At 52.1% G+C, this 18,738-nt stretch overlaps 1 protein-coding gene across 2 annotated transcripts; it reads left to right on the top strand.

Annotated features, from left to right (window-relative positions):
* The first annotated feature begins 6,862 nt into the window (after positions 1–6,862).
* LOC111931629 (lysosomal acid lipase/cholesteryl ester hydrolase-like) lies at positions 6,863–13,308 on the top strand. Of its 2 annotated transcripts, XM_023930328.2 has the most exons (10): positions 6,863–6,991; positions 8,444–8,533; positions 9,014–9,179; positions 9,892–10,090; positions 10,298–10,407; positions 10,730–10,866; positions 11,253–11,396; positions 11,833–11,904; positions 12,483–12,548; positions 12,982–13,308. In XM_023930328.2, the coding sequence occupies exons 2-10, from the start codon at positions 8,450–8,452 to the stop codon at positions 13,213–13,215; spliced, it is 1,212 nt and encodes a 403-aa protein (XP_023786096.2). In that variant the 5' UTR covers positions 6,863–6,991; positions 8,444–8,449; the 3' UTR covers positions 13,216–13,308. The 2 variants fall into 2 exon arrangements, with proteins under 2 accessions (XP_023786096.2, XP_023786097.2); XM_023930329.2 differs by lacking the exon at positions 11,833–11,904 and having other exon boundaries at positions 6,907–6,991; positions 12,982–13,300.
* Positions 13,309–18,738: the final 5,430 nt, after the last annotated feature.

Raw genomic sequence — 18,738 nt, 5'->3', positions numbered from 1 at the left:
AGAGCTTCTTTCCCTTAGGGCTACATCTGCTGTCCAGAGAGGTGACAAATCCCTGCCAAATTGTGCCCCCATGGTCCATCTCCCTGAGATCTGCACCCAGCCCTGCACTTCACCACGTGCAAGGGGACCTTCCACTGCTCCGTGGCCATCCTGCTGGTGTCCCAAGGTGTGGCAGAGAGGGAAGGATTCATCCCTGTGCATGCCTGAACAGCCAAAATGACAGTCCCCACTTCCTGCACACAGCCTCGGGGTCACACAGGTCGTCAGAGCTGTGTCCATCCCCGGGTGACCAGGACAGCCCAGAGCATTCCCTGGAGGAGGAGAGGCCAGCCCAGCCCCAGATCTCAGAGCTCAGCCAGGCAGGGCCAGCTCCTCCAGCCATGAACCGCCCATCCCTGCAGGCAACACATCCCACCATCCAAACCCAAACTGGCACTCAGCTCTGAGTCCCTGGGCATGGGAAACCAGCCTGGAGGAGGGCAGAGGTGGGCCCTGCTCGTCCTGTTCAAAGCTGCTGTTCCCCAGGCACCAGCCCTGGGTAATGCAACCCAAGCCCCTGCACCCCATCCCTCTCACAGAGCCAAAAATGGATGAAGACACAGGAAAATGTCTAACCACCGAGTTCTCCACACATAAAATGCACAGCTGGGGTGATAATAACACCTCCTGACTCGCTTGGAATCCTTTCTTTCAGCAATAGCCTGTGCTAGGAGGAGAACAGGAGAACATCAGCCTGACCTGCTGCTTCAGGCCCTCCGTGCAGCCGGTGGGGTTGGTGGCACTGAGGGAACCAATCCTTCTGGCTTATAAAGACACCCAGAGAGGCTGGGACCTGTCCATCAACACCTGGAAGCCCAGTCCCTCCCCAGTCACACAGCCCAGTGATTCAGACACCGCATCCCAAGCCCCAGGGAGCTCAGCAGCAAAGAGCCACATCCTAAAGTTTGGGAACACACAGATCTGGTGGTGTCCTCCAGCTGGGAGCTGCATTTTTGGCATTCCTCGGCATTCCAGCTGCTTTGCCTGTGCTCTGGGGCTGCCAGACAGGTCACTGGCTGCTCATCCTGGCTTTCCAGGGGTTGGTAACACGTGTCAGCTCTGCGTGTCAGCACCAGGCTCAGCGACAGGGCTCAGGGACCGTGCCTGGGTTGAAAAGAAAGGGGCAAATCTCACCCAGGAAAGGAGGAAGAAACACCACTTGCATGTGACAGTGACTGAATTTTGTCAGTATGGACATCCTGAGAGCGGATATCAAAAGGGTGCAAAGCAAATCTTCCGTGGGCAGGGGTGGCAATCAGCCCTCCACCATGCCCCACGGGCTCCTTTAACCAGGTTTTTCCAGCCCAAACACCTCTCCTCCTGCCAGGAGAGCAGTGGTGGTGGTGGGAAGGGACCTTTAGGGTTTCCATCTCCATCCCAGCCTCCTGTTCACCCTGGTTTGGGGTGATACCACTGCTGAGCAAAATATTTCCTCTATCAGTGCAAAATACCTCTGGCTTGGATAGACACCCGTTTGTTGTGGTTTTCACCAGCAGAATTATTGTTTGGGCTTTTTCCTGGATTTAAATGCTGGCATGAAAGAGCAGGATGAGGCACTTTGCAAGAGCTGTGTTTAATTTTGAGGCCTTTGGGTGCTGTTCCCCACACGGAGCTGAGGTCCTGGGGGAAGGAGGCTGGTCTGCTAACAGCTACAGAGAGCTGGCAAAATGCTGGGTTAGGAGCTCCCTGCCCTGACTGGCCCTTCAGGCAGCACCAGGCACGGACCTGACAAGGCAAAGCTGGGCATTCCTTCGAGAAAAGAGAGCAAAAACCATGCTGAGAAGTGCCAGAGAATAAAGTAGGCTTCATCTTCAAGCTGACCTAGGGATATCCTCCACCAGCAGAAATGATGAGGCTCCCCTCCCTCAGCTTCCCTACTCCTACAGCTTGGGCATTTAACATCACTCTAGTGACCCCCACCAAGGTCACCTCCTCCTTCCCACCACCCTGGAGCCCAGTGGCTGGGGGATGCTCCCCAAAATCTGCCTCTCCCTAGCCCAGACCTTCAGGCTGTGGCTCCCTGCAGCACTCACACCGTCCCCAGTGTCCCTGGCTGCCACCAGAGCAGGGGCAGGCAGGAGGCTGCTGAGATGCACAGAGCTCTGCAGACAGAGCTGCACAGACCTTCTCCTTCTCCTTCTCCTTCTCCTTCTCCTTCTCCTTCTCCTTCTCCTTCTCCTTCTCCTTCTCCTTCTCCTTCTCCTTCTCCTTCTCCTTCTCCTTCTCCTTCTTCTCCTTCTCCTTCTCCTTCTCCTTCTCCTTCTCCTTCTCCTTCTCCTTCTCCTTCTCCTTCTCCTCCTTCTCCTTCTCCTTCTCCTTCAGCAAAGCCAGATCCCACCAGGATGTGGGCAGGGGTTAGGGTTAGGGCTGCCCTCGGTCCCTGTGTCCTCACAAGCAGCTTCTGGCCTCCAGGCTCACCTTCATCTCCCTCAGTGGCTTGCAGGAAGCCTGATGAGCCTTTCCTGGTCCTTCAGAGGTCCTTCCTCTCCCCAAATCCCCGTTTTTCCTCTGTGCCTCTCTGGACAAGCCGAGAGCCCACAACTCACCCTTGGCCTTCCCCCCTTATTTCTCCAGCCCCTGCCCCACCTCCTTAACCTCTCCTCCTGGACAGGCTCGGCCACTTTCGGGAAGGATGACTCCATACCCTCCAGCTCCACTCAAGGCAGAGGAGATGTGTTTCACCTGCAAGCCCTGGGAGGGGATTATCCCCTCTGTTTGCACTGGGGAGGCTGGATCTCCATGCAGAATCCAGATTTGGGTTCCCAGGGACTACTGGGACACCCCCACATCGGAGTGAGCCCAGAGATGGTGGGTGGAGGCCGAGGCCAAAGTGCCAGGACAGGTTGGGTTGGCTCAACCAGACCCAGTGGCTTATTCCCCCTGCCCAAAGGGGTCCCAGAGGCACCAGGGTCCTGTTTGGAGAGGCAGGGAGAGAGCACCAGAGGCACAGCTGCAGCACAGAGAGCCTGGCTGTCCTCAAGGAAACAGCCTGAAATGTGTGAGCAGGGCAGCCCTGGGGCCAGGCCCTGAGCCTTGGGGGATCCCCAGCCCCAAGGCAGCTGTCTGACAGGCTCAGATTGTAGTGGGTTGCCTGGCAGATCCAGAAAACTTCCAGAAATCTCCTCTGCTTTTCCTCTCAGCCAGGGCAGAGAGCTGTTGGCACAAATCCCTCTCTGCATGTCCCAGTTGTGAGCTCCTTGTGCTTGTGCACAGCCAGCAGCCAGGACAATCCCAGCTGGAGCCAGGACACGCTGTCCCCCACCAAGCAGGAGCTGAGGGACACTGAGGGGACACGTGGATGGGAAGGAAGCTGGGAGCAGCAATGGCACACCTCCCTGCTCCGCCACTCTCAGCCCAGCACCCAGGGGACAATGGCCTCTCCTTGAAGCCAGTGAGGTCTTTCCACCCCTGACCTGTGCTGGTTTCCAAAACAGCTCCAGAGGGAGGGTGGGGAGGGGTTTAGTGATTGCAGCAGTGAAATGATCAGGTAGGGAGGGAGCTCAGCACAGAGCCTTGCTTGGTTGGTTTCCACCTTTGCCTGGTGACAAAGGAGGAAAGCAAACCAGAGACAGGGGTGGCCTGGGGTTTTGGGGTTGGGTGGGATTTTTTCACTAGCAGACTTTATATCCTGTCTCTGACAAAGCAGCAAAACCTGAGCCCAAGTTTCTCGCTAAGTTAAACTCAAGAGCGCTGGCTGTGCACACAGAAAGGGACATCCCACCCTCTCTGCCACAGAAGGAATGCCAAAAACCTTTCTAATCAGCTGAAAAGCACAGAGGATCCATGGAGGGGCCTATTCTCCCCCTCCTGCTCCTCCACAACTGCAGGAAGAGGAAAGGTAAAGCCAGCCAGGGCATTGTGGTGACGCTGGCTGGCAGCAGCCTCTGGCGACCTCTAGTCCAACCTCAGCCCCCATCAGGGACAAGCTCAGAGCTGCTGAGGGCCTGAGATTACAGCAGGGCTTATCAAGGCAACAGAACTGCCCCTCTGAGCCCGACAAAGCAGCACAAACACAAATGCTGTCTGTAACCCTGCCAGGCTGCCTTTTCCCATCCTCTCCCAGGAGGGAGCTCCATCCCCACAGAGCTCCTGTGGCCCTGGGTGGCCACACAGGCACCTCCTGCTCAAGGAGATGTGGACAGCCATGGGCTGTTGGGTTTGGGGATTCTCCACATACCAAACCCTCAGGGTTTGGGCAGGAGCTCGTTCCCCTCTGCAGCACTTTCACAGCACCCTCTGCTGCCCTGCCCAGGCTTTCCTGTTTCCTTTGGAGAGCACCATCCCATGGACAAGGATCTCCCCAACACCTCAGTGCCCACATGGCCGGGCAGCAGCCAGATGAAGTGCAAGGAAATGTAGGGAAAAAACCCCTGAGATGAGAGCAGTGTGGGGCAGGGGGTCTCTGGTCCCTCCCTGCCCCCGTGAGGGGTCACACCAGTCCTGTCCTAGCAGCAGCACTGGTGGGAAAGAGGCCCAGTGTTCACCCCCTGCTTGCTTTCCAGTAATCCCCTTCTCTCCCCATGCCTTTCAGTGGGTGCTTGTTGGAGGAAAATGAAATAACTCTTAAAACCCATGGAATAAGCTTGGCTCAGAATTCTTAATTATTTTATTTTATTTTATTTTATTTTATTTTATTTTATTTTATTTTATTTTATTTTATTTTATTTTATTTTATTTTATTTTATTCTATTCTATTCTATTCTATTCTATTCTATTCTATTCTATTTTATTTTATTCTATTCTATTCTATTCTATTCTATTCTATTCTATTCTATTCTATTCTATTCTATTTTATTTTATTTTATTTTATTTTATTTTATTTTATTTTATTTTATTTTATTTTATTCTATTCTATTCTATTCTATTTTATTTTATTTTATTTTATTTTATTTTATTTTATTTTATTTTATTCTATTTTATTCTATTCTATTCTATTTTATTCTATTCTATTCTATTCTATTCTATTCTATTCTATTCTATTCTATTCTATTTTATTCTATTCTATTCTATTCTATTTTATTCTATTCTATTCTATTCTATTCTATTCTATTCTATTCTATTCTATTCTATTTTATTTTATTCTATTTTATTTTATTTTATTTTATTCTATTTTATTTTATTTTATTTTATTTTATTTTATTTTATGATTTGCTCATGCCTTAACAGGCTGTGCAGTGATTCACCCTGGGGGGCACCCCACTGATGTGATGCCAGGACCAGGAGGGGCCATAGGAACCTTTCTGATGTCCTGTCCCCAAAAGGAACTCAGATTCTGTAGGTGGTGGGAGGAAGAGTGAGTGGGGTTTTTTTTCTGGTTTGGGCATACCCAATCCTGTTTTTCCACCTTTCCTCCTCTCCCTGCAGGGGAAAAATCAGATTCTTCTCTGAGCCACTGCTCATTTGAGGGTGGGAGGGCTTCTGGCACTGCCTCCAGCAAGTCCCTGGTAAAGACCAGTCATTACAGCTCCAGAGAGAGGTGGAAAGCTACTGAGGCTTTCCAAAGCGTGTCTGCATGTGGGCAAGCAGAGGTGGCTGGGCCAGAGCTGGCAGGGGTTGGCTGCAGGAGAGCTGCAGGATCCCACAGGGTGCACAGTCAGCACCTGGGCAAGGAGAGGAGAGGTGACCACCGAGGCAGAGGAGCCAAAATGACACCCAGAGCTCGTGTGACCCATCCCTGCAGGGACCTCCTCGGGCACCAGGCAGCTCCTGGCCAAAGGCATCACGAAGGGAAGCCTGGCAAGATGTGAAGTCTCCATCCACAGCTTCTTCCCTCCCTGGGGTGTGATTTATTTTTATTTTTTATTTTGTACAGAGCAGCCCCTGAAGTCGCTATTGGGACTGGGAGGTTCTGCATTTCCAGGCTCATTCCGTGCCAGGGGGCAGCAGGAAGAGCCAAAAGGAGCTTGGATGGTTTTCCCACTGGAGTTTGGTGGGATGAGCTGGGCTGGTCCCACTCAGCCCTCAGGGGCACCAGCAGCAGCCCAGGGCACCAGCAGCAGCCCAGGGCACCAAAGCCAGTCCCAGAGCACCAAAGCCAGACCCAGGGCACCAAAGCCAGTCCCAGGGCACCAAAGCCAGTCCCAGGGCACCAAAGCCAGACCCAGGGCACCAAAGCCAGACCCAGAGCACCAAAGCCAGTCCCAGAGCACCAAAGCCAGTCCCAGAGCACCAAAGCCAGACCCAGAGCACCAAAGCCAGTCCCAGAGCACCAAAGCCAGACCCAGGGCACCAAAGCCAGACCCAGAGCACCAAAGCCAGCCCCAGGGCACCAAAGCCAGACCCAGAGCACCAAAGCCAGACCCAGAGCACCAAAGCCAGACCCAGGGCACCAAAGCCCAACCCAGAGCACCAAAGCCAGACCCAGGGCACCAAAGCCCGACCCAGAGCACCAAAGCCAGACCCAGAGCACCAAAGCCAGACCCAGGGCACCAAAGCCAGACCCAGGGCACCAAAGCCAGTCCCAGGGCACCAAAGCCAGACCCAGGGCACCAAAGCCAGACCCAGGGCACCAAAGCCAGACCCAGGGCACCAAAGCCAGACCCAGGGCACCAAAGCCAGACCCAGAGCACCAAAGCCAGACCCAGGGCACCAAAGCCAGACCCAGGGCAGGTGGAGAGTCCGGAGTCTGCCCATCCTCGGGGTCACAGAGGTCATGGCCCATGCCAAATGACTCCTTCGGGTGTAAACAGCCAATTTGTTACAGCTCTCAGCTCTTCTGCAGCGCCACGAAAACATTCCCAGGTAGGGAGGGTGTCTGCAGACTGCAGCCCTCAGGTAAATTACACCTTCATAGGAGGAGGGATCAGAGGGAGAGGCGGCTCCTGACGCTCCCGAGCTGGGAGCAGAGGGAGCAGCAGCCCGATGAGAGCTGGCAGCGGGGACCTTCTGCTCGGGGGACATCGGGGACAAAGGCTCCCGCATCTCTTCTGCCGCAGCCCCCGGACCGCCGCGGGTAATCCTTCCTCCGTGGGTGCCAGCCCTGGGGACAGAGCTGCAGGCACCCGGAGAGCCCCAGGGGAGGGACAGCAGGGCTTTCCCGGAGTCCCGGCTCCAAAGGAATGTCCCTGCCCGGGGATGCGACAGCGCTCGGGCAGGGCGCAGGAGCGGGATGCTGCTGGAGAGGAGAGGGGACACAAAGAGGCATCTCACAAAGGGAATGTTTTTCCGAGCCGACTGTTGAGAGGAAAGGGCCATCCCAGGCGATTTGGAATTTGCGTGCCCTTCTCCTGACGCCACGCCGCAAAAATGTGCTCGGTCTCTCCTCGCTTTTTCCAAAGGCTCGCCCTTAAAATAACGAGTCCGGAGCCTCGTGGAGCGATCTCGTCCCCAGATCGAGCCCCGGGGGGCTCAGGGTGATGGGGGGAGCCCTTGGTGGCCCGAGTGGGAGATGGGGTCCCGGGGTGTCCCTGCTGTCCCTGCTCCGCTCCGGGGACAGCAGCGGGAGCAGGTGATTTTCTCCCCCGCTGCCAAACCTCCTCCTGCAGCACGGGGGGCCCGCAGGAGGGAAAGGGGAGGATGGCAGAAGCGACAGAATGTGCTCCCAGGTCTCCCCTGTTTCACCAGAGGAGGAATGGGGTGCGTGCGAGAGACCTGGAGCGTTCAGTGGGAACTCGGCCGGTCCCTGCCAAGCTGCTCCACAGAATTGAACCCCTCCAAGTGGCTGAGGCAGTATTTCTGCTGAGAATTTGTCACCTCCAACAGATTTACCCCTTCCTATATGGCAGGGGTCTGCCCACGGCAGAGGGTTTGGAACAAGATGATCTTTAAGGTCCCTTTCCAGCCAAAGCATTCTGTGATTCTGTTTCTGTGAAATAAAACAGCAGTGAGATGTTCTGTGGTAGGAACAAGCTGGGGAAGACACCAAAATCCTTCCCAGGAAGAACAGGGGTGTCCTGAGATGGCATTTCACTCAGGTCTGCAAAAAACAAGCCAGGAGTATCCCAGGGTCTCTCTCAGCCATAAAGAGAACACAAACAAACCACATCATTTGATTTCTTCTTGAGAACACTGCAACTTAAAATTGGGTGGTTTAGCTACCAGTGGAACACAACAACCTCTTCTTCCAGCTATCCAAGACATTCTTTTAAATGAATGATCTATAATCACACCCTCGAAAACCAGGTTTGCCTGGGCACATACCTGTGCATGTTTCTGAGTGTGAGGGCCTGATGGAGAAGGTGGGAATAAAATGTGATGGAATTTGGACTCTGGCTTTGTTCAAGATGAGCAAAATGAGCCATTTTCAGAACCCTTTAGAGGACTTGAGTTTTAAAATGGTTTCAGCCTGTTGAGGGGTCAGGTTGATATCCTGATGGAAGTGCAGTGCACATCAAGAGAACTCCCCCCCAGCTCCTGTGCCAGTGCCAGCAAAGCCTCTCACACTCCTCACGACAATGTTTTGCAGAGCACCATGATGTGGCTGTTCCTCACCATCTCTTGTTCAATGTTCATCGCTGCAAACTCAGAAGAAAACCCCGAGGTGTCCATGGATGTTGTAAGTCCCTTCTTTTCCTGCTTGGTTGTGCAAGCTACCTGCGCTGTCATTGTCTGTGCAAGACCCACGGGCCCTGTGTGTCTTCACCGAGGATTTTGTTAGGCATTTGTCTCCCTGTTCTTACGTACACAGACATTTATGGCAGACATTTGCTGGGGGGGTTGATTCCAAGTCAGCAGGTTTGGCCAGGACAGCCTTCTCAGGCTGGGAGTTTGGCTGTCTGTGCTGCCCTGCTCTGGACTGCAGCACAGAAAGTGACAGCTCTTCACCAGACCTGCTCAGGGAGCCGCCAACAATTCTGGCTGAAGTCGTGGCATCGCCACGGCGTCGGTGGAAGGGACATTGGGAGGTCCTGAGCCCACCCTCCCCCTGGAGTCACTTCCAGCACTGATGGCTTTGCCCAGCCAAGCCCTGCCACCCCTCAGGACAGAGACCCTCCCTCCCTGGGGACCGTCCCATGCTGTCCTTCCCTTCCCACAGGGCGAAATCGTCCGCTACCACGGGTACCCCTATGAGGAGCACGAGGTGCTGACAGATGATGGCTATTACCTCACCCTGCAGAGGATTCCCCACGCCAGAGAAAACCAGGAGAGCTTCAGCATCTCCCACAAGGCAGGAGCGCAGGCATCCAACATGTTCTGTCCCCGTAAGTGCCACAGGAGGCTCTGCCTGCTCCGGGCACCCTGACAGCTTTGCTGGGCCGGAGGAGGCCCACGGTCAAGGCTACCTCACCATGGGCTGGGTCCTCCAAGAGGCAGCTTTCCCTGAAGGAAAAATCAGGCAAATAGCCCCGGGAGCAGAAGAGATGTGGGTGCCCACCATGATGACCTTGCTCTGAGAGGATTTCCTCCAAAGAGGAAGGAGAAAGAATGGGACAGAGAAATCTCGCCCCAGGTTTTACCTCAGCTCAAAACCAGACAGTGGAGCAGCAAAAAGCCATTAGTCAGGAAAGGAAACCAAACCAGGTGGCCAATCCAATGCCACCTGACTCTTTGGGATCCTTCCTGTGTCCAGTTCAGTGCCATCTCACCATTTTGGGATTTTCCTGCACTGAAACCCCTGTTTCAAAGTAATGGTGGTGGGGTGACGCCCGGTTCTCGGCAGTGCCCCCCTCCCCTGGGAAGCACGTAGGTATACGCACATGAATATGGCAAATAAGTGTAAAAATTCCCCACATTTCCAGTCTCTGCCCTGGCCTTCTTCAAAAACACCTCCCCAGAGAGACTGAGGACGGAGGTGGCCGTGTCCCTGCACTGGTGTCACTTCCCAGGGCGGAGCTGCCAAAGCAATACCTGGACCTGAATGATCAACTTTTGCTCGTGGTCAGAGAAAATGGTTCCTTCCTCTTCTTCCTCCAGCTCCAAAGGCCGTGGTCCTCCTGCAGCACGGCTTGGTGTTGGAGGGCAGCAACTGGGTCACCAACTTGCCCAACGCCAGCCTGGGCTTCATCCTCGCCGACGCTGGCTACGACGTCTGGATCGGCAACAGCCGCGGGAACAGCTGGTCGCGGAAACACGAAGAGTTTGAATTCTACCAGCAGGAATACTCAGCCTACAGGTATTTCCTGTGAAAGTGGAGGGTGGGCAGGTCCCTGGTACCCTCAGCAGTGTCTGCAGGCTGGAGGAGGGGTGCTCCTGACAGGCACACCCTCTGCCAGTGGGCAGAAACTGGGTCGCCCATCCCTGCCAGAGCTCTCGCCCGCGCCCAAGTAGCCACGGCAAGTTCAGCAAAAGTGATTTTGCCGTGTGCCTGTCTCCCCTGCAGCTTCCATGAGATGGCCATGTATGACCTTCCAGCCACCATCAACTACATCCTGCAGAAAACAGGGCAGGAGCAGTTGTACTACGTGGCTTATTCCCAAGGCACCACCACAGGTACTGAGGAGGAGGGGGAGGAGAGCAGAGCTGGCAGAGCCACATTGGCTGTGCACTCCCAGCCTGGGAGTGTTCCTAAAACCTTGGTCAGGGAGGGTAATGTCCAGGCATTTCCAAACAACAAAAGGGAAAAGAGCGGGTAATTGCTTTAACAGAAGGGTTTTGAGCAGTGGCAGCCCCAAATCGGGCGCATCACATTGCTGCCAGAGCCCAACCTGCTGGAGCCACCTCTGAGGGGCCTTCTGATGGGGACACACACCTGGAAGTCAACAGCTCCCTCAGAAACAACAGGGCAGGGTCTGCTTCCTTCTCCCTCACGCAGGTTTCATTGCCTTCTCATCCATTCCCGAACTGGATCGTAAAATCAAGATGTTTTTTGCCTTGGCTCCCATCACCGTGAACTCAAACATGAAGTCACCCTTGGTGAGGGTGTTTGACCTTCCCGAGGTGCTGATTAAGGTATGTCCTCGGCACACCTGAGGTGTGATGGGGAGGAGGGACTGGGAAGGTCACCTGAAACACGCAGTGCTCGTACATCACCTCCGTCTCCCTGCTCTGAGTGTTCGTGCGTGCGCTGTGAGCCTGGAGGGCAGGGAAGTCATCTTCCTGTCCAGCCTTAAACAGAGAACTATTCATAGGAACTGGTTTGGGATCCCTTCTCCCAGGAGAAACCTCTCCTAGGAAGGTCAGGGCTCTTCCAGGGCCGTGGCCATTTCTGAAAAGCCAAAATGACAAAGCACAGCAAAGCTGCCAGCAACTTTCAAGGGTGAGCAAAGAGGTGGGGAGCACCTGGAGGCAAAAAAAAGAACGTGAAGCCCACTGATACACCCCTCTGACTTCCACAGCTCATTTTAGGGCACACGGTGGTCTTTGATAAGGATGAGGTGTTGAAGCAAGTGATTTCCAGAATGTGCACCTACCCCATGCTGAAAACACTGTGCTCTTTTGTCTTTTACCTGCCCGGTGGGTTTACCAACAGCTTGAACGAGGTACGTACACCCCAGCTCCCCTCTCAAGAGATCCGCTTTCTCACTCTCCCAGCCTGAGCTGGCATCTGCCGCCTCCACGTGGCCTTTCACCTCTTTGATTGGTAGAAAAATTCAGGCTGGAGGCACCTGGGAAGGGTGGGGGTTTCTCAAGTGAAGCGTTGGTGTAATTCCTTAATATTCCAAGGAGGAAGCATGTTAGGAACAACGCATAGAGCTACTGCCATGAGTTGAGCTTCGTCTTTGCAAAAAAGATCCTGAGCACGAGATATGGAGCTTTTCTTTGTCTTGGAAACAGACTCCTAACATGGCCCAGCCTCCCATTTTTTGGGATTGCTCAGCTCTGTGTGAGTGTGGCTACTGAGCAGGTTTGGTTTTATTTCTGACGTGGAATTTTTTGGGGGGGCGGAGAACAAACCTCTCCAATGGTTTCCCGCAGAGCCGCGTTGATGTCTACCTGGCCCGCTACCCTGATTCCACATCCCTAAAAAACATGTTGCACTGGCGCCAGGTAACGCTTCGTGTTCTCCTCTCTCTGCTCAGGGGTTGGGAATTATCCCCAGCCTCTCCCCCTGCAGAGCTGAGCAGGGAGAGAGAGGAATGCCGCCCTGGAACACTGCTTATTTATTTATTTAAGTTATTTATTCCAACAAAAGAGGTCCAAGAGTCCTCGGGGCTTGTAGAAGGTGAAACAAAGACTGGTGATAAACCAGGACAGGAGATGCCAGAGCAAAGGCTGAGGGTCAGTAATGACCCTAATGACCACTAATGACACAATTAATTATTGAAAACATTCTGCTCACGTCCTTCTGCTGGTGGCATTGACCACAACACACAAAAAACTTGTCCAAAGGTGTGATTCGTGTCTCCTTGGACGTTCTTGGTTGTACACCAGGTTCTTCCCCATGGGTTTCCGTGCCGAGCTGGGCACGGGGCTGAGCTCTCCTCCCAAAATCCAGTACCAGATGTAAAAATCGCTTATCTGGGCCTCGGTGGCAGGAGGGAGCAGTGCAGTCCCCTGTCACCTCCTTTCCCTTTCTTAGAGACCCCTCCAATGCGTGGATAATAAACGTAACTCTCCTTTTCCAGCTCTATCAGACAGGGGAATTCAAGCGTTATGATTATGGCAGTGACAACGTGCTTCATTACAACCAGGTAAGAGAGAGCCATGCTCAGAGGGAAAAATAAATGAATATTGCAATGAAAATATGGCTGTGGTTGAGACAGAATTTGGAGAATTGAGCAGCCTGGTGCTGGTGGAAGGTGCCCCTGACTGTGGCAGGGGAGCTGGGACAAGATGATGTTTGAGGTCCATTGCAACCCAAACCATTCTGTGGTTCTGTGAATTCCACGGTATTTATGGAACTTAATTTATATGGGGGAGCAAGTTTGTCACTTTCTAATAAAAAAAAGTCACTCAGTGGTGACATTTTGACCCTCTGGTGAAAAGAACAAGAGTCCAAGGCATAGTGAGGCTCCCTGGTGATAGTTCTTCTTCCATCCCTTGGGATACGGGAGAAATTCCAAGCAGCCATCAGGATACACTTTGAATTTTTGGCTAGGCCTTTACCTCCCTCCTGTCTTCCAGACCACTCCTCCCTTCTATGAGCTGGAGAACATGAAAACCCCGCTGGCTGCCTGGTATGGGGGCCAGGACTGGATTTCAGTCCCTGAAGATGTGAACATCACCTTGCCCCGTATCTCCAACGTGGCCTACAAAAAGTACATCCCCGAATTCGTCCACTTTGATTTCCTCTGGGGCAAGCAGGTCTACGAGCAGGTGTACAAAGAAATGCTTGACCTGATGGAGAAGGGCACCTAGAGCTGGAGCAGTGGCAGTGGTTGTTGGCTTCTCAGTGCCTTCTGGGGCTTCTTTCATTTGGGGGTGCGGAAAAAAAAAAAAAATGAAGAAAAACTGTGGGGGAAAAAACTCAATAAACTGCTACACTTGGTCTGAATTGATATTACTCTGGACAGTGAGGAAAAACAGCCAATCCAATGACTGGGAAGGCACTCTGGATTGAGGTTCAGTAGGCTGAGGTTCCCTGCACAAGTTGAGCATGGCCCTCACAGCCCGAGTCTCCCGTGTGCCTCACTCACAAGGGGTTCCAGCAACAACCAATTTCGGTGGAATTTGGCTCCTGGTGGCCATTGTGGACTCTGGGCTCCTTGAGCTTGGCTTCCCAGCTGCAAACAGCTGGAGAGAAGCTGCGTGCCCTCCTGGATGCTGGTGTCCCACCACAGGAACAGGTCTGCTGGGATGAAACCGTGTGGTGGACGGATCCTGCGTTGCTTTATTCTCCTTCTGGCAACACTTCCACACCAAGAATCCCAAACTCCTGACACTCACTGCCTTCTTTCACGTTCAGAAGGAGCTATAAATTTCCTGCCTGGTGACAAGAAGGAGTGGCCAAAGGTTTTTTTCCATGAGAACTGCCCATTTTACTAACAAAGGAGACATCTTTCTCAGATTCATGCTGATTTGGATAATCTTACTTATTAACAAAGGAGTTTCAATAATTTCTACCAGGAAACACCATTTTGCACTACTTTAAGCTATTCTAAGGCACAAACCCAGCTGCAAAGGCCACGTTTTGGTGCCTCTCAGGGAATTCTTTTGTGGGACACAGAAGAAGAGTGTGGTAGAAAGCAGTAACGAGTCTAAATCTGTTTTCAGCTTCTGGATTAAATTGTTAATAATACTTTGATCAGAGGACGAATTGTGAATTTGCTGGTTCGTGTAACTATCTTCTTAGGATATGCCTGGGGGCAAGCAGGGCAAAGGATAAGGTTCTCTTTCAAATAATTATTATTACAAATATTATAATAATAATAATAATAATAATAATAATAATAATAATAATAATAATAATAAAAAAAAAAAATTGGTAGGGTCTACTGGGCTCTGTGTTTGTACTGTTAACTAGAGGTTAAAACTCTGGAGAAATTGTTCCCTGGCAGGGTGGGCAGGCCCTGGCACAGGGTGCCCAGAGAAGCTGTGGCTGCCCCTGGATCCCTGGAAGTGTCCAAGGCCAGGCTGGACAGGGCTTGGAGCAGCCTGGGATAGTGGAAGGGATGGAATGAGACAGGCTTTGAGGTCCCCTCCAACCCAAACCATTCCAGGATTCTGTGGGTATGGGGGTTTTCAGCACAGACATCTTACCAGGTGCAGGTGAAGGACAGCTGCTTGCCCAATGCTCCTCCTGCTCAGGGATAATTTCCAGGCTGCTCAGGCTGGCAGATGCCCACAGTGCCACCAGCATCTCCCTGCCAGGAAGAGGTGGGTGGTGAGGAAGGTATGGAGCCCAGCACAGCTGCTCTCTGGAGCCAAACTGTGGGGTTTCAGCAGCTGAGTTCCATCCAGGTGTCTGGAGATGGTGGCACAGGGCTGGTGGTGCCTTGTGGGGCAAGTGCAGTGGGCTCTGCTCGAGTTACCACCTCTAAAGTGTTTCACTTTCCACCCTTGCACCTGGAACTGACCACAGAAGAAAAGAGGACGGGGTGAGGTAATCCCAGGGTGCAGGAATGAGGCTATAGGTTAGATGGGATCTGCCTGGATTGCCAGTGTTTAGCTGCCTCACTTAGGATATTTGTAATGACATCTTTTTCTGTGTGATCAGCTGCTCACAGCTGGGCTGTGCCCTGGAGTAGCATCTTACAGGACTGCACCGTGCTCATGCCATGGGTACCAATGCAAATGCAGGACAGCCTCTCCACCTTGGCAAATAAACACACAAAGATGCTGGCGAGATGTTTGCCCTGCAAACTTCTGCAAAGCTGGCAGGAAATTAGAATCACAGAATCCTTAACAGACCCTTAAGATCATCAAACCCAACCATGCTCACCACTGAACCACGTTCCCCACCTGCCGTTTATTCAGGTTTAGTTTAAAAGGGCTAACTTTTAACTTCTGAAAACTCATAAAAAGTGCAGAGTTTAGTCTGTTTCTGTTCAGGTTATGAAGTTTCTGCCACTTCTGTAATTATCTGGTTCAGTGTTTGCAATGCCTTATCATCATTCTCCCGTGCCAGAGCACTTTGGTGAAGTTGTGGCTGGATCAGGTTGTGGTGCTTGCTTCCCCTCTGCTGTTAAAGGATCAAAAATGGATGAAGAGGTGTGTTTCGGAAGAAAATTGATTTCCAGGGATCCAGGAGCAGCCCCAGCTGCTCTGGGCACCCTGTGCCAGGGCCTGCCCACCCTCCCAGGGAACAATTCCTGCCCAATATCCCATCCATCCCTGTGCTCTGGCACTGGGAAGCCATTCCCTCTGTCCTGGCACTCTGGGCCCTTATAAGCAGTCTCTCTTCATGACTTTTATATCTCCTTCAGGCAATGGAAAACCACAATTTGGTCACCCCAAAGCTTCTCCTCTCCAGGCTGAACAATCCCAGCTGTCCCAGCCTTTCCTCCCAGCAGAGCTGCTCCATCCCTCTGATCACTTTGGTGGCCTCCTCTGGACCTGCTCCAACAGATCAATGTCCTGCATATCTCAGTCCATGGAGATCAATTCAACCTCTCACACTCAGAGCTTCCAAAGCAGCACAAAGCCTTCACCACCCTTGTTCTCCTCCCTGCGTGGGCAAGCCAGCCTCAGTCACACACCTCCACGTGAGGAGGACATTGGTCACTCAGCCTCTTATTCAATTTTCTTCCAGATGTGCTCATGCAGAGCGTGTCACATGAGGCCATGAGGGCTCAAAGCTGTGTCACATCCCGCTCAGGGCACAGCAGTGTCACCGTGCTGGCTGATACGGATCATTTCCTACCATCACACACTCAGTGCAAAGGACAGCAGCACACACAGGAGCTGTGCAGTGGGGCACAGCAGAGGTGCTGAACAGCCCTACCACAGCCTCCTTCCCACAGGCACAGGCTTGGAGAGAAGTGGTGCTTCTGCAAGTAATCCAGAGATTGCTCTGGTGTCTGCTTTAAGCAACGTGCTGGCCTGTGGGGTTATTTAGAAACTGATTGGTCCCAGAGTTAATCTAGGACAAGGTTTCATCGAGTTATGACAGATGGTGCGCTGCCTTTTCACATCTTTTTGATCCTTAACAGCCTGCAAACAATTTCCAGAGGCATTGCTGAGTAGATTCAGGCTTTCATTTGGTTGAAAACATTTTGACTTTTTTTCAGGAACTCACAGAAATTTCTGTGTTACTGCCAATGTAATTTTCAAATTTTCTTTGGAGTTTGCTAGCTGAACCTCTGAGAGTGAGAGACCCTGGCCTTTGAGACTTGCATTTTCATGTGATGGGACTTCAAGCAGGTGGGAATGGTATAAGGCCATGGAAAGCTGCAGTTAGCTGAAATCAAGATCAGATGTCATTTTCTCCAAAACTTCACAAGCCAGCGTTGACCATGATGATTCTTCTCCCACTGACAGAACGGGAGGACACAGCCCTAAGCTGTGCCAGGGGAAGTTTAGGTTAGACATCAGGAGAAAATTCTTCACTGAAAGAGTGGTTGGGAGCTGTAATTGTCTGCCCAGGGAGGTGGTGGAATCACCATCCCTGGACTTGTATAAAAGAAGACTGGACATGGCACCCAGCGCCATGGTTTAGTCGATGAGGAGGTGCTAGGTCACATCTTGGACTTGATGATCTCATAAGGGTCTTTTCCAGCCTAGTTCATTCTGTGATTGATTCCCTGGAATCAATCCTGTGGGACATGTTCCTGCTCCCTAAACATCTCTGATAGCCCTGATCAGGGCTTTGGCAAAGCTGAGCCAGATCAGCTTTTCTCCAGGATGCTGGAAAATTATCTCAAGAGCACTACTGCACCAAATTTGAAAACTGTAGGTACTTCTTTATTGAGAAATTTTGCTCACGTTGTGCCAGGTCTGTTCACCCACAAACCAAACTCTTTTAGCTGTAAAATACGCTTTAAAACCAATTGTTCAATGAAGAGAGATGAGGGAAGAAGTAGAGGAAGTTCAGGGTTGTTCTGGGATCTTCTGAACGCAGGAACAGGGGGGGAATTACTGGAGAAAAAGCACCAGTGATCACATCTCCATGATTTCCCAATCCACATTCAGGAACATTTATGCTTCTGTTTATTGCATTTCATTGTAGCGAATGGAATGATTGCCCGAACAACTCCAACAAGGTGTTGTGAAAAGATCAGCTGCTTCCTCAAGCTCCACTGTGCAACTCCAGCACAGGCAAAACCCTGCCAAAGGTAACAATAATAACCAGAGATATCCCAGCCTAGCCAAAGGGACTTTAAACTGGGAGAGCTACAAGCAGATAAGGACTGCTTCCCTCGTCAGGTTCTTTTACTTGAGCCATGCTCTCCAAGGTTACTGCCAGGGAGTTGTGCTTATCTGGCAGGAGTTGCACAAGAGCTGACATTCTCTCATTGCTAAAATCAGGGTGATACTCCCTTTCCCAGCTCAGGATGCCAGGGACAGATGATTTGTGCCTGGTTTACCCTTGTGCTCGGCAAGAGGCACCAGCCAGCACCCTGGGCACACAGCCTGGTGGCTGCAGGAGAAAACAGCAGGGCACCAGCTGTCCTGGGATAGCCCAGGACAGGATGAGCTCCAGTCCCTGTGCTGAGGGCTGAGGAACGTGCCACGGTGTGCCTCAGAGGAGGTGACTCAGCAGCAGCAGACCTGCCCCTGTAAGGTGGCAGTGGGGACAGAGTTGATGCCAGGGGCTGTTTCTCTTCCTGTTGTGCCAGCAGCAGGTGGGGTTGCAGTCCTGTGATGCCTCAAAGGAGAACATGAAAGGCATCCAGCAGCAATGCTGCCTAGTATCTATGAAGTGTGAAGCTAACAAAAGGCTTCTGCAACACACCACACCAGAAGATGGAGCTTTTGATTCTTAAAGGGCCTCAGAGGCCAAGAAAAATACAGGGTTTGGGTCTCAGGTGGAGCCCAGGAAGCAAAGGATAACTCGTTGGCTGGAAACCTTCGCCTTCCATGTCACACCTGGACACACATCCCTCTGAGAATTGTGGAATCCTAGCATGGTTTAGGTGGGAAGGGACCTTAGAGATCACCTCATTCCACCCCCTGCCATGGGCAGGGACACCTTCCACTATCCCAGGCTGCCCTCCAACCCAAACCAGGGAACAATTCCTTCCCAATAGCCCATCTAAACCCAGCCTCCTTCAAGTCCTCAAAGGTCTTCATTCCTCCCTTTGACTAAGCTACACAGGAGCTCCTCAGTAAAAATCCAGCTGCTTGTTTTTGGCACCTTCTCTCCTTCCAGCACAGGTAGGATAACTCCAGGTGCTGAATCACACACTCACCTCAGCACTGACACACTGTTCCAATGGCCTCATTCCACAACCTGAGGATGGCAGAGAAGTCTCTGCTGCCTTTCCAACCTCTTTTACTTTA

Source organism: Cyanistes caeruleus, chromosome 8, assembly GCF_971803275.1.
Source record: "Cyanistes caeruleus chromosome 8, bCyaCae1.hap1.1, whole genome shotgun sequence".
Taxonomy (NCBI): Eukaryota; Metazoa; Chordata; class Aves; order Passeriformes; family Paridae; genus Cyanistes; species Cyanistes caeruleus.
This window is presented reverse-complemented; position numbering and strand designations above follow the sequence as displayed.

Coding starts and splice junctions, on each gene's coding strand:
- LOC111931629 (XM_023930328.2), top strand. CDS start 8,450: ATGATGTGGCTGTTCCTCACCATCTCTTGTTCAATGTTCATCGCTGCA. Junction 8,534..9,013: donor CCGAGGTGTCCATGGATGTT/GTAAGTCCCTTC, acceptor CCCTTCCCACAG/GGCGAAATCGTCCGCTACCA. Junction 11,905..12,482: donor ACATGTTGCACTGGCGCCAG/GTAACGCTTCGT, acceptor CTCCTTTTCCAG/CTCTATCAGACAGGGGAATT.